The 12,613-nt window shown below is 40.6% G+C and overlaps 1 protein-coding gene across 1 annotated transcript in view; it reads right to left on the bottom strand.

Annotated features, from left to right (window-relative positions):
* The window catches only part of fancm (FA complementation group M), a 41,634-nt gene that overhangs the window by 9,621 nt on the left and 19,400 nt on the right, over positions 1-12,613 (bottom strand). Inside the window, exons 5-13 of the mRNA XM_053435196.1 lie at positions 9,215-9,346; positions 8,743-8,875; positions 8,512-8,604; positions 8,200-8,304; positions 7,511-7,683; positions 6,538-6,744; positions 6,181-6,421; positions 5,937-6,085; positions 5,043-5,207 (exon numbers count right to left, since the gene is read on the bottom strand). Coding sequence (XP_053291171.1) covers positions 5,043-5,207; positions 5,937-6,085; positions 6,181-6,421; positions 6,538-6,744; positions 7,511-7,683; positions 8,200-8,304; positions 8,512-8,604; positions 8,743-8,875; positions 9,215-9,346 — 1,398 coding nt within the window. The remainder of the gene's footprint in view (positions 1-5,042; positions 5,208-5,936; positions 6,086-6,180; positions 6,422-6,537; positions 6,745-7,510; positions 7,684-8,199; positions 8,305-8,511; positions 8,605-8,742; positions 8,876-9,214; positions 9,347-12,613) is intronic.

The raw sequence follows: 12,613 nt of genomic DNA, 5'->3' as shown, positions 1-12,613 counted from the left end.
TCGATCGGTTTACAGGAGTGTTTGCACTTTCCTAATACATTTAAAGATTCAATCATTTATGAGTCAAGTCCCAAACTGTATTTATTGATCAGGTAAATTACAAAAATGTTCACACAGAAATTGTATTTTTTTTGGAAGATCATTATACTTTATTTATTTAATTACAGCACTGTGTCTTTAATTATTATTTTAATCAAAAGAAGCATCGGTAAATACACTCATAATTATTAATACCTATATTGTTTATGTATTTCAACATCTATCTTCCAGTCGTAGGTTCTGAATTTTGACACCGTTTACACCGTCTGTTTACATCACTCACTGTACGCTTGCTTTCTGGGTCACTTAAATTATGCAGAGCCCTCTCAATATTTCCAGGAACATGTTGTTTTACCTGCGTGACAAGTTCCAGTGTCAATCAAGAAAATTGGCCTTAATTACTAGGAAAATATTGGATAATTACTGGGCTGCGACTCGCTGCAGTCAGTCAATACAGGCCGCGGAACACATACTCAACTGAGGTGAGGCGAGGTTTGAATGATGGAGCAAAAGAAATGAGAGTGCACGTAAAAAGTTTGTGTTGCAGTGTTGCCGTCATAACCGGGTGTTTCTCATGATTTAAAGACAAAGGAGTAGGTAAGTCGGGTACTTCATTCACAACTCTCACAAAATGTCTCATGCTCTCTCTGACGCATCTTGACTGCACTTGTAAAATATTGTGTTTACCCTACAGCTGAGAAATAAATCCGTTTTTTTTTTTTTTTTGGGTAATCCATCTTAAAACCAATCCTTAAAACTCCTGTGACCCTCAGACACAGCTTTGCTCATAGCTGTCCGCTCTGCACAAAGACCAAGTTGCTCTGCACGTACTTTAAATGTCAAAATCCCAATGGAAAATGGAACACAGGCTTTTAGGAATTCACGGATTCAGAGACACTGAGCTTTTGAGGGAATCCATCACCATCGTCCTTTCCTGGAAGACATTTTATTTTTTATTTTTTATTGCTGAAAAATAAAGTAAATTCACTCTAATCTTTACCACACACAATTCATTAATGATCAGATTAAGTCTGTAGATCTAGAGATGGGGCAGACCGAAAATAAACTCAATGACGGGGGTAGGATGCCTGGAGAGACAAGTGATTTCATGTTGTTCAGTCTGCATGAGAAGGAGGCAGTAAAGTGAATACTTCTCTTCGCTGATTATCTCATTGCATCGAAACAATTACACGGATTTGATGCTCAGGCACACATACAAAGAACACCTCATCCTTATTAATCAGTCTGCTTGAGTTTGTTTCTAAACATGCTCCGGCACAGGTCGACAATTACCGGCGTTTTCTCTGTGCACGGATCGGTTGCCAGATCGACCGGCAGCGACAGCCGCACAAATTTCGAACGATGCTCCCCTACCAGACACTGAGGCATTTTGATAACAGTTGCTATGAAGACGTTACACGGTAGAATCGTTTACTGTCTGCCAACAGTGTGAAATCACATCTGAATTTTGGCTTTTCAATCAGAAGAATCCCTGGAATCTGAGTATAACTAAACAATTCTAGGATGAAAGGAGAATCCACAATGACGCAACTTTCTATGATATTTGTTTAATTTTTCTAGGGTAAAATAAATGAATCATAACTCTTAACAGCGGAAGTTTCTTTTTTTGTTTAAGGTTGATGTACGAACAGTGAATCTAGTGTCAAATATAGGCACTAAAGTGCTTTCTTTGTTTGGCACTTTAAACAACTCGAGCACAATCTCATTCCTTTTCTAAAATGAAAATATGTGAAACGTCCATTTGAAAATGAAAATCTTACAACGGGGCTTCTTTGAGAGGCGGTGGACTAGTGGCAGAAACTTGGACAATGGGCAGAAAAGGTCTCTGGTTCGTCTTTGGTTCGACTCCACGGAGAAAAAACAAAAAGACGAACCTGGATTGATCTGTCCAAAAATCCAAGAGGATTCTCCCTACCCTGTCTAGTGCCCCTGAGCAAGGCACCTTACTCCCCCAACATCTGCTCCCCGGGCGCCGTACATGGCTGATCACTGCTCTGTGTGTCCTGCACCAGATGGGTCAAAAGCAGAGGTTAAATTTCCCTTCAATTGCATGAGTGTGTCTGTGCATGTCTGTGCATGTGTTTGGGATAAATAAATGTATCTTAATCTTAATCTTTAATCTTTCATTCTTAACAAGCTACTTTGTATTTGTCCTCCTCTACTATTTGTTTTATTTGTTTTACAGCAGCTCCTGATCTGCGGCTCACCACTCGTCAGCCCCGCACACTTTACATCTAGGTCATTACAGCCTGACCTACTTCCAGCTTCCTGGATTTATGTAACAGTTCAGAGAAACGTTACATAATCGCAGGAGGAGGCGTGCCTGCCATGTGTCTCCTCATCAGACCGGCCGAGCGGCGGCACAGTGAAGAACACGGCACGGTTTTGAACTCTCCTCGACACACAAAATGACCCTAAAATGAGGATGCGTGCGTTTGTGTGTAAGATAAAAAATAAAATTAAAATTGGGGCTTTAATTTAGCAACTTGATTTTTTTTGTTTCTTTTATTCCCACTGAGGTTTTTGGAAGAAAAGGTCAAAACGTATGTTGGCGAATACAGGTCGAGCAAGTATAAGCTGTGCCTGATATGGCGCAGATGAATGTGGGACATAGGGGCATAAACGGCTCTAAACCGGCACTGGATGGAGAATGAATGTTCATCAAACCATGACTTTAAATTATACAAGTTTTTTGCAGGATTGTGGGTTTGTCAAATTCAGGGAAAAGACAACAAAGGAGCAGACAAATTTGTTTAGTGAGCTTATTTTGTAACTTTTCAGATGAAAATCAACAGGCTTTAAAAAATACTGAAATAAAGAAAAGACAAAGACCAAAGCAGACTTGGTTATCTATTAAAAAAAGGAAACAAGGGCTTTTGCCTGGAAATGTTGAATAATAAACATGATCATTTTAAACCATTTACCCTGTGTTCAAAAGTATGTTTTGGTAATGTGTCTTATTTCATCTTTATATTTTTCTCTTCTCTTTTAGTATTTCATCTTCATTCCTTCGGGTCTCTTTGTTTACCTGCCTTCGGTATTTCCTCTTTGCAATTTTATGAGACTTACGATAGCATTTCCTCAGTTCCTGTTGTTATTGTTTTGCTCCGTGCTGCCATGAGGGTGGGTGGAGGGGTGCGGACAAGATATATATTGTTTTTATTGCTTTTATTCTGGAAAGTGCTTTGTGTGACATTGTCTGTATGGAAATTACTGCTCTGTACTAAGCTTAAACTGTGCGTACGAAAGTTTGACGCACAAATCTCGGATACATTAATTTGTTCTTACCTATTATGCGTACGAACAAATGATGAAGGACTGTCTATCTAGTTGTCTATCTAGTTAAAAGGATGTGTGTGTTTACCTTTTCCAGGACTGGAAAAGGTAAACACACACATCCTTTTAACTAGATGAATAATTATTATATTAAAACTCTGCAAAAATATTTAAGAAACTACAATGGTTTTGTTTACTTATGCCATCTGTGCTCGTCTTTGTCACTCTTTACACACAAACAGATAATCGCATGTATTTAGTTATTCACTGCTGATGTCCGATCATGACTCTGGATCGTTCTAGTCACTTTAAACCTGATTTCCTGAATGTGCGCGTCACGTCACGTCTCTTGTTGTGTGGCAGGTTTAAACATGTGTCTCGTAAACTTTGCAGCGAATCAAACAAACACAAAGTAAATGTGAGTCCTGTACGTGTCCTAATAACTTGTGATCATTGTTTGTTGTTCAAGTGTAAAGTGAACAGACTCTGACACCCACCGGTCCTTTAGTGTGCGTCTGTCTGATCCTGGACCAGTGGTGTTATATGATTCTTTCGGACACGGAGTAATGTTGTTTTTTCCTTGTAAAATTCGATTTTTGAAAGTTAGCACGGTTTGGTTCACTGGTATATTCATGACCTGAATTAATCCACAGAGGCATGTGAGACGTTGGCTGTCATCTCGCCCTGTAATCCTGTTTTTGTTTTTTTTAAGGTGGGCTAATTCTCTTCTTCGGTGGAATTTTTTTTTTAATAAGTACTCTCTCGAAAGTTCAGCCAATCGGCAGTTTAACCATAATCTCAGACCCAATTTCGAGGCTTTAGACGAATTCAAGGGTCTTACTGATAACAATCTGGTGAAGGAGCAGACGGTGAGACAAGGGGGCCTTTTGGTTAGATATTATTAAACCGCACCATAGCAACAGCGTTGTTGCACTGCTGATCTATAGATCTGATAACCTTGCTAACATAACAAATCCACACAAACAACCACAGAAAACAAGATGGCTAAGACCATGAACCGGGCTGCTATTAGGGAAGCAGACAGAAAAAAAATAACTGATGAAGCACGAGATGAAAAAGAGACGAAAGAAGAAGAAAAACTAGTTAGCGTCTATTCGAAAGTAAAGTTTCCCTCTAAAATGATCATTAATAGGATGCAAAAGATAAAGAGTTATTTGTTAAATCGAGTTTAGAAGGAAACTAGAGGAGGATCCTCTTGGAAGCACACTACTGAATACAAGTAGTATTTTTTTTTTTTTTTTACCAAAACCACAATTCTGCCATGGAGCCTGTTTTTCATGTGAGGAATTTGCCTTCCAGGTCAAAATGATGAATGTAATAACTAAACACAAACCACAATCATATTTTCACATGCACCTCAGCTGACTCCTTTTAGCGGAGTGACTTTATTAGGTTTGGTTCTCCCTTGCCCAATCATAAGTACTTTCTTTCATTTGCAAACCTAAGCAAGAGATTTTGGAAGATGTTTGAAGCCTTTTCTTTTTCAAACCATTTGGCGACACCAGAGAACTTTGGTGAACTGGTCTACAGCCTTAAGAGGTGGTTACACTTTCATCTGGTTAACTTATTAACCTGATGACGCACTCCGGGCTTAACTTCGGATATTTTTGTCATTCACTTCTGCCTCGATGCTTAATAACACAAAACAGTGGGATGACTCATCAACTAGCGGCTCCTCTGCTCACCTCCTTCTCCTCCTTCATGCCGTCCACGAGCTCCATCACCTGGATGAAGTGGCGGCAGCGGAGGGAGTGATCGACCACATGGGTGGGCAACACTTTGTGCTGCCAGTGTCTCCATTCCCACAAAGAGAGCACTCTGGACGGGGCGCCACTTTTGTCACATTCCTCCTGCGGGAAAATAAAATCGCATACAAATAGGAGGTGTTAGAGAAATAGCAGTGTTATTCTCAAGCCACTAATGGATCACACACAGACGGGAGGATGGCAGGGTTCCTGCACATACTTTTCAACTCCTGACATTTCCATATGTGATTTTCCAATTAGGGCAGAAGATTTTTCTCACTGATGTAATGGCAAATTCAGGGGCGGCCTCCACACCCTGCTCAAAACTGGAACCACATTATGATTGATTTAGGGATGCTTCGTACGAAGGGTGCAAACAAACGCCTAATCCTTCTTCAAGGATATATGGCTCACATATATCAAGACCGGCGGGTTTGTAACAGGAACTGTTTTAGTAAAAAGTCATTCTGATCTTATCTAAAGTTAACCGCTCTTACTCATGTTTGTTATGAAAAATTGGTTTGTTCTTGTGTATTTTTTGCTTTTCTTCTACTGCTGCCCAGGTTTGTCTTCTGCTCATATATTTCCTTGTTTGGATTTTTCATCGACATCATGATAACGTTTGTAATTTTGATTATTAGCCCATTGTTAGAAATGGCAAAATGGCAACAAGTGGTAACCTCAAATATTAGTTAGTGTTTGTATACTAAGACAAAAAGTAAATTTCACGTTCTTGTACAAAAAAAAATATTCGTCTCCTTTATATTAATCTACATTGTCCTCCCTACCTCTAAGACAGAAAGAAACAAACAGAAATTCAAAAAGAAAGAAAACCTGAGGAGGTAGATCACTGGGTATGGACACGAAGTGCGACTGCTTCAGGGTTGGATGAGCTTCATCATCCTGCAGCCTCATGGTGGACACCCACAGGGAATATTCTGCACTGCTCAGAAACCCGTCAGATTGTGCCCTGCTCTGTCGAACTAGAATATTGGACACAAACAATCTCAGACACCAGTTTTTCTCTTTTTCCATTCCGAATAATCAAAATACTGTGCACCCCTGCCTTGCTGCTTACATAAGTTCCGAGGGTGGATGAGGGAGGTCTGTCTCTCACAGTGGGACCGTCGACCCCCGACAGACGCCCTGCTGCTCTCCTTGTGGTCAAACTGGCCACAGGTGATGTGCATCTTGTGCAGGGTGGGGTGCACTCCGTCTGGCAGCATGCGGGGACTGTTGGGATACATGTGAAACCCACTGTGGTTGCCAGTGATGGACTTGTGCACACTGCGCTTGTTGCTCTGGCTCTGGTTGTACGTCTGAGGGAAAGAAAAGTTCAAATTCGGGTCGTTTTGTGGAATTGTTTGTGAGACGGGAAAATGTCATTCAAATTTAATTCAAGGATTACATGTTTTTGTTTCTTTTAAACACTCACTCTCTCCTCGCGTCCTTCAGCCAGGATGACAACAATGCGTCCCTGCCGCTTACGGCCGGTACGTCCCATTCGCTGCACAAGGCGAATGGGACTCTTCTGCGCGTCGAAGCAAACAATGAGGTCCACCTCTCCGATGTCCAGCCCCTCTTCCCCCACGCAGGTCGACACCAGCGTGTTGAAGCCTCCCTGACGGAACCTGTGCACCACCTAAAACATGTGACAAAATATACCAAATTATTAATACAGAGGCCCTTTTAATGACGCATTAAGTGTGTGGTCTACTTTAAAGTGTGTGCAGCAGTCAGTAGGACACTATGTACATTTACATTATGAGCACCATTCCTGCATTATTTAGTCAGAGAAGGTTGTACATACCGTCTGTACAGAGAATCTATATATTTATATATATATATTTTACAGTTTCATTACCATGATTAATAATTTCTACTGCCCACAAATTATATATATAATTTAAACTAGAAGAAGCCTAAAGTATTTCCATTCTTTATTCACTTTTATGGGTTTTTATACTTCACGTTAAGTTTATTTAGGCCATTCATGTGTTTCCTTAAAGAATTTAAGAATTTAAGTTAAGAAACTCTAAAGCTACATCCACATTACTACCTTTAATTTGACACACATCAACTCAGCTACAGATACGCCGGGTATCCACGCTACTCCGTATATTTAGTTTGAAAACTATGGGGCTGCATTTTAGTCTGGACAGGCCGAAACTGAGATGTTTTGAAACGATGATGCTGGTTGGGTCTTTTTGTCACGACGTAGCCTTCGCTGGTTTGTCAGGCTCCCATCACATTACCCTCTTCTGAAAGAACCTTTTCAGGTGTGTTACTATGGACGGGGATTCAAGCTGATATGAAGCCAAAGCGGTCGTGTCGATCAAAATGTAGTGGTATGGATGTAACCTCAGTGACACATCACTTTGCAGTTTTGGGACCACAGAATGCCGTACCTCCAGCTGCTCCTTCTGGGTGAAGCCTTTGACGCCCTTCCCAGCCGAGGCCTGGCCCATAAAGGTCATGACCTTGATCATCGGAGCCTGGCGGTTCAACATGTCGGCGATCTCCTGCACGCTTTCTCGAAAAGATGAGAAGATCATCACCCGCGTGCTCTCTGCCCCAAGAGCTGAACCGGGACAATAATGACACAGAAACAGAAATGGCTGATTTGTTTTACTGTGCTTGAACTCACAATATGCCAGTTTGATTCAGAGGCTGGAATTATTGATATGTGAATCTCTACAGATTTATAAAGCTCAAAGTGAACACACTTTTATCAAAATTTGTTTTGGTTTTTGCTTAGGATCCAAATGAGGTTGAATATCTCCACAACAATTACTCTATTGTGGATATTTTCACTGCTTTTGCTTATGTAGAAGGACTCTGGACACGGGGTTGGCACATATCTGAGGGTGATATGTATGGACAACATAGCGCTGTATATTTACCAGGAACAAAAACATAAAACCCCAACTTTGCAAATATAATTCATAAGAGCAGGATTAAACTACTTCAGTGCAAAGCTATATGCTTTTTCTTTGCTGTATTCAGAGGATGAATAAAATTACAAATTCAGACCTCATTCAGAACAATCATTCCATACATGAGTCACAGCATACGACTGCTATAACGAGTAAATTACCATCATTGTGTGCCGAGCTCTCAGCCCACTGTCTGAAATGCTGCAGCACCACCCCTTCCAGTTTCTCCAGTTTGGGGTGACTATAAATGAATGGCTCATCTGGACCTAGACATATGAATCATAGAGGATGTCAATCAAAAAGAGGAAGTGTCTTCATAGATAAACTTTAGAGCAACTTGTAAATTGAAGCATTTTCTTCTTTCCAGATTGGGAGAAACGTGGCATTATGATTAAAGCAACAACAACACAGCATCATCCATTAAGGAAAGTTCAAAAATATGACAGATAGGATATGAATAAGTGCTCAGGTACCAGCAGACGGCTTCACAAACATCTCTTTCATCTCATGGTAGAGGTCCATGAAGGTGGGGGTCCTCTGCAGCTCATTCCTCGCCCTGGACATCTCTGAGACAAGCATCGCAAACATGTGTTACAAATCATTCACTGTACATTATTGTGTACGAATGCTGCTAATGGCAAGGATAAAAGAAACTGGGTTTACTGTTACAGCACAAATATGACCCCAGGGGTTAATTCACCGACCTCTGGTTCCGTCTATGATTCCCTGGATGTAGAAGAAGAGCGATCGCAGGCCCATCTGCATCAGCAGCTCGTATCCGTGGTACAAGCTGATGCAGAGGGCAAAGTCGCCCTCCAACATCCCCTGCTGTGGACCCTGTGGAGAGCAAGAGGTCAGGGGAGTCCATGTCACCGCTGTGAGGCCGAGGTCAAAAATGTGCCGAACAAGCTGGAGAAATAAACTATTCAAGTTATAGGAGCTGTGCATGTACCAGCTGTAACAATAACATCCTTTATCCTTTATCTCTATATAAAAATGCAATCAAATTAAAATTTCCATTTGCAATTAAGATGATATAATATTTAAATGATGGTAGCATCTCATGTAAGTTAAGCTAAATCTGTCATTCATATTTAAAACAGCCTACCAGTGTTACTTAATACACATTTTGTCATATTAACACTGGCCAATCCTAAAGCAGCTACAGGTCCGTGCCTTGACTTGCGGGGGTGGGTTTTTGCGGAACTGGTCTCTGGCGAGGATGAGCTGGTATTTGCTGAGAGTCCTCAGGTCCTTGTGAGCCATCACCCGGTTCTGCACCAGGCGAGACATGAATTTCTCCAGCACCTGTCAGGAAGAGCAACACACATACACACAGACAAACACACACAGAGACACACACACACAATCACAGGTAAGTAATTGGCCATTTCCTGTGTTAAGGGGTAATGCATCATACGGAGCAGCTAGCACCTTAATACGTAAGACTGAAACAGTGCACACACACAAACACACACACTCCCAGGTGTTCCTTTCTTAGTAAAGAGACCAGGGCAGACTTGAATAGACGTCTTACTTCAGCCAGATGGGACAGAATAATGCTATTATGTGTTGGATTCTTCTTTTTTGCTTTTCCTTTCCCTGTCCTTGTTTCCTAATAATGGCAGGAGAGATGGAAGCAGTTTATCAAAGAGGCAATTTTGGCAATATCTATTCATCCTCAGCACCACAGATAATGGGAGGACGGGTCATTACAATTTCAATTTGGGGTCGTGTGGAAGTCTTGCTCTATAAGTAGAGAGAATAAAAGGCTGCTCTGAAAAAAGAAGGCTATTTGGCTGTTTTGATTTGTCAATGGTGATCGTGTTATGAAATGGACTCAAAAATTAATTAGCGGAAGAAGAGGAAAAAGGAGGAGAGCAAGCATGAGGAGGAGAAGAAAAAGGAGGGGGTGAGGAGAAGATGAATAAGAAGAAAGAAGAAAAACACAAAGACAGAGAAGGACTGGAAGAAGAGGAAGAAGAAAAGTAATAAGAAGAAAATGAGGCAGAAATGGAAAAAGAAGCAGAGGAAGAAGAAGGAGGGAGATGGGGAGAAGAGGAATACGAAGAACGGAGAAGAAGAAGGAAAGGAGAAGAAGAAGAAATGAGAGAAGAATGAGAATAAGGAGAAGAAGGGGGAGAAGCGGAACAAGACTAGGATCTCATAAAAGTTAGAAATTGTCTATAAAACCATTGTAAATAGAAATGGGTAATTTGAGTGAAGAGTTGTCAATAAGGTGCTGTGGTTTTCCTATTTGTCACGACGCATTTACAGTCAAACACCTTCACAATCACCAGTGGAACAGCAAATGACAATAATCAAAAGTAGAATCTGCCGAGTGTGTTTCTCCAAGGTGAAATGGGAGTTTGCCTCACTGAGCTTATGAAGTCAAAAGCCAGGAGTTATATAACAACGTTTAATTCCACTGACCTTTCAGAAAACATAAACAGCTATATCACCTAGCCCTAAATGTTCTGCCTAGCTCAGCCTTTCATTACACATGATATGGTTTAAGCCTGAAGACAGATCGCTTGAAGCGATTGCCAGATGAGATATATTGAATAGGTGAGGAACTGACTAGAGCTTATTCTAAGTCTACAGGAGCAATGTTATTATTCTAAATGTTTCAAGTTTTTTTTTCATTGAAACAGTTTTCAATGGAGAACCTTCACTAACTTAAATAGCACAGCAAAGCTTTAGAATATGAACAGAAAAAATGGAGAGTTCTTTTATAAAATGTCTAATATGAATCAATATGTTCCTGACAGAGATATTGTGACCTTGTAAAGAACCTGCAATATTTAATGTAACAAAATGGCTATTGGAAAACCAAGAGCTATAACGAGTAGTACCTTCAATAGATATGTAAGCTGCGTATATGACCTCTATTATTGTTTTCTCTCAATCCATGTTTTCATTTTTATGTTGTGGTTAAATAATATTTTTCTATTCTTTAATATTCCAATTTATGTGCTCTTTTTAGGCCAATTACCGGCGATTTTAGTCATAAGCTGTTTTAAGACATGAACTCTAAAATAAGCCCAGAAATTTCCTGGAGTTTGCCTTGTACATATACAGAGTGCAGCATGAGACGTGTTCACAACCACAGGAAGGAGTGTCATCCGGGTTGGGCACGCAGGAGGCAAAACACGATGTTATAATTCCCCTGAGGAAAGAACTGGTTGTTGTTTATCGCCAAAAATTCTTTGCCGTTTTGCGTCCGTTGTTTGTTAAGAAACGACTTCAACAAGCCCACTCGCACATTTTACCACGGGGCTGGTGGGAAAAGCTCTGACTGACTTGTAATTTGTATTCTCACAAACTGCCCTTTGGGAAAATCTTGGGAAAATGTCCGGACTTCAGTGTCTGAAAGCAAATATAGGTTGTTACAGGCAAAGTGCAGGTTTTGTGTTTTGCCGGGAAATACTGACGGCTTCTGTAAAGAACACGGCTACAGACAACGATCGGTAAAAGCAGGATGAGTCAAAATTAAACCAAAACTATATATTTAAATAGCTGTTCTGTTACGTTCGATAGTGGCAACGTTTGAGGGGGATGGCTGAAATGGGAGAATGAAGCTTTAGGTGTAAATTAAAACCTGTGAGGCAACAAGCACATGCACCTCAAACCTGTTCCACAGTCCCTGCTGCTGAAAGGAAATGTTAATCTCACAGCCTCTTCATCACGCAATCAATGTGATAAATTACCTCCTCTGCAAAATGATGAGCTGAATCTAAATTAGCATGGAGTGACAAAATTACGATTTCACACATGACCACAGCAGGTTTAATGTCTTAAACTACGTGCTCATCCTATTTCTCTTAAATACTTGAACTGGTTTCATTTGAGCCACACTGGCAGCCTGGTACTAGAGACACCAATGTAATGTGGGTAATTTTCCCTTCGTCCAGCACTCTGGTTCAGACTGAACTACTTGATGAATTGCAAGGAAATCTGGAGAAGAAATAGAGCGGAACAGCGACCAGCCTCTTTAAATTTCCCATTTATTTTTTCCTTTGACATTTCAGAAAAACAAAAAAATAAGCGTTTAAAGCCTGGAAACAGCTAGGAGATGAATTGTGACCATTAAGCATTTGATCTGAGGCAAAATATTAGAGAGCGACAAAATGGCAAAGGTATCGGATCCAATAAATTATTGTGAAGGATCCTTTCCTAACGACCTCCAGCACGCATCTTCTTGAATCTGCCGATCGCAGACAACATGAATTTCGTGGTTGTGGTTAACATTTCCATAGTGAGAGAAGAAAAAAACTAAACATTACAAAGTGCAAAGCGGGTCCGAAGAAATTAAAACAAAAACCAAGTAACCCTCATCCCTCTCTCGCTAGTTAATTGACAGGTGGTGCACAATACGGGAAAGTGTGTGCAGCACTCCGCTCAGGGCCAGATTATAAGATTATACACAACCAGATTAGTGAGGTCGCGGTTTTTGCCTAATTGGAATGAAATGACAAAATGTGCAGACACAAAACTGTGCACTGCTACAACTACAATTTCTTTCTGTACCGGTATTAACTTGTTTCTGACACTTTGATTGACACCTGTCGACTG

The sequence above is a fragment of the Pleuronectes platessa genome, chromosome 11 (assembly GCF_947347685.1).
Source record: "Pleuronectes platessa chromosome 11, fPlePla1.1, whole genome shotgun sequence".
NCBI lineage: Eukaryota > Metazoa > Chordata > Actinopteri > Pleuronectiformes > Pleuronectidae > Pleuronectes > Pleuronectes platessa.
The sequence above is the reverse complement of the archived record's forward strand: the minus strand, read 5'-3'. Positions and strand labels throughout refer to the sequence as shown.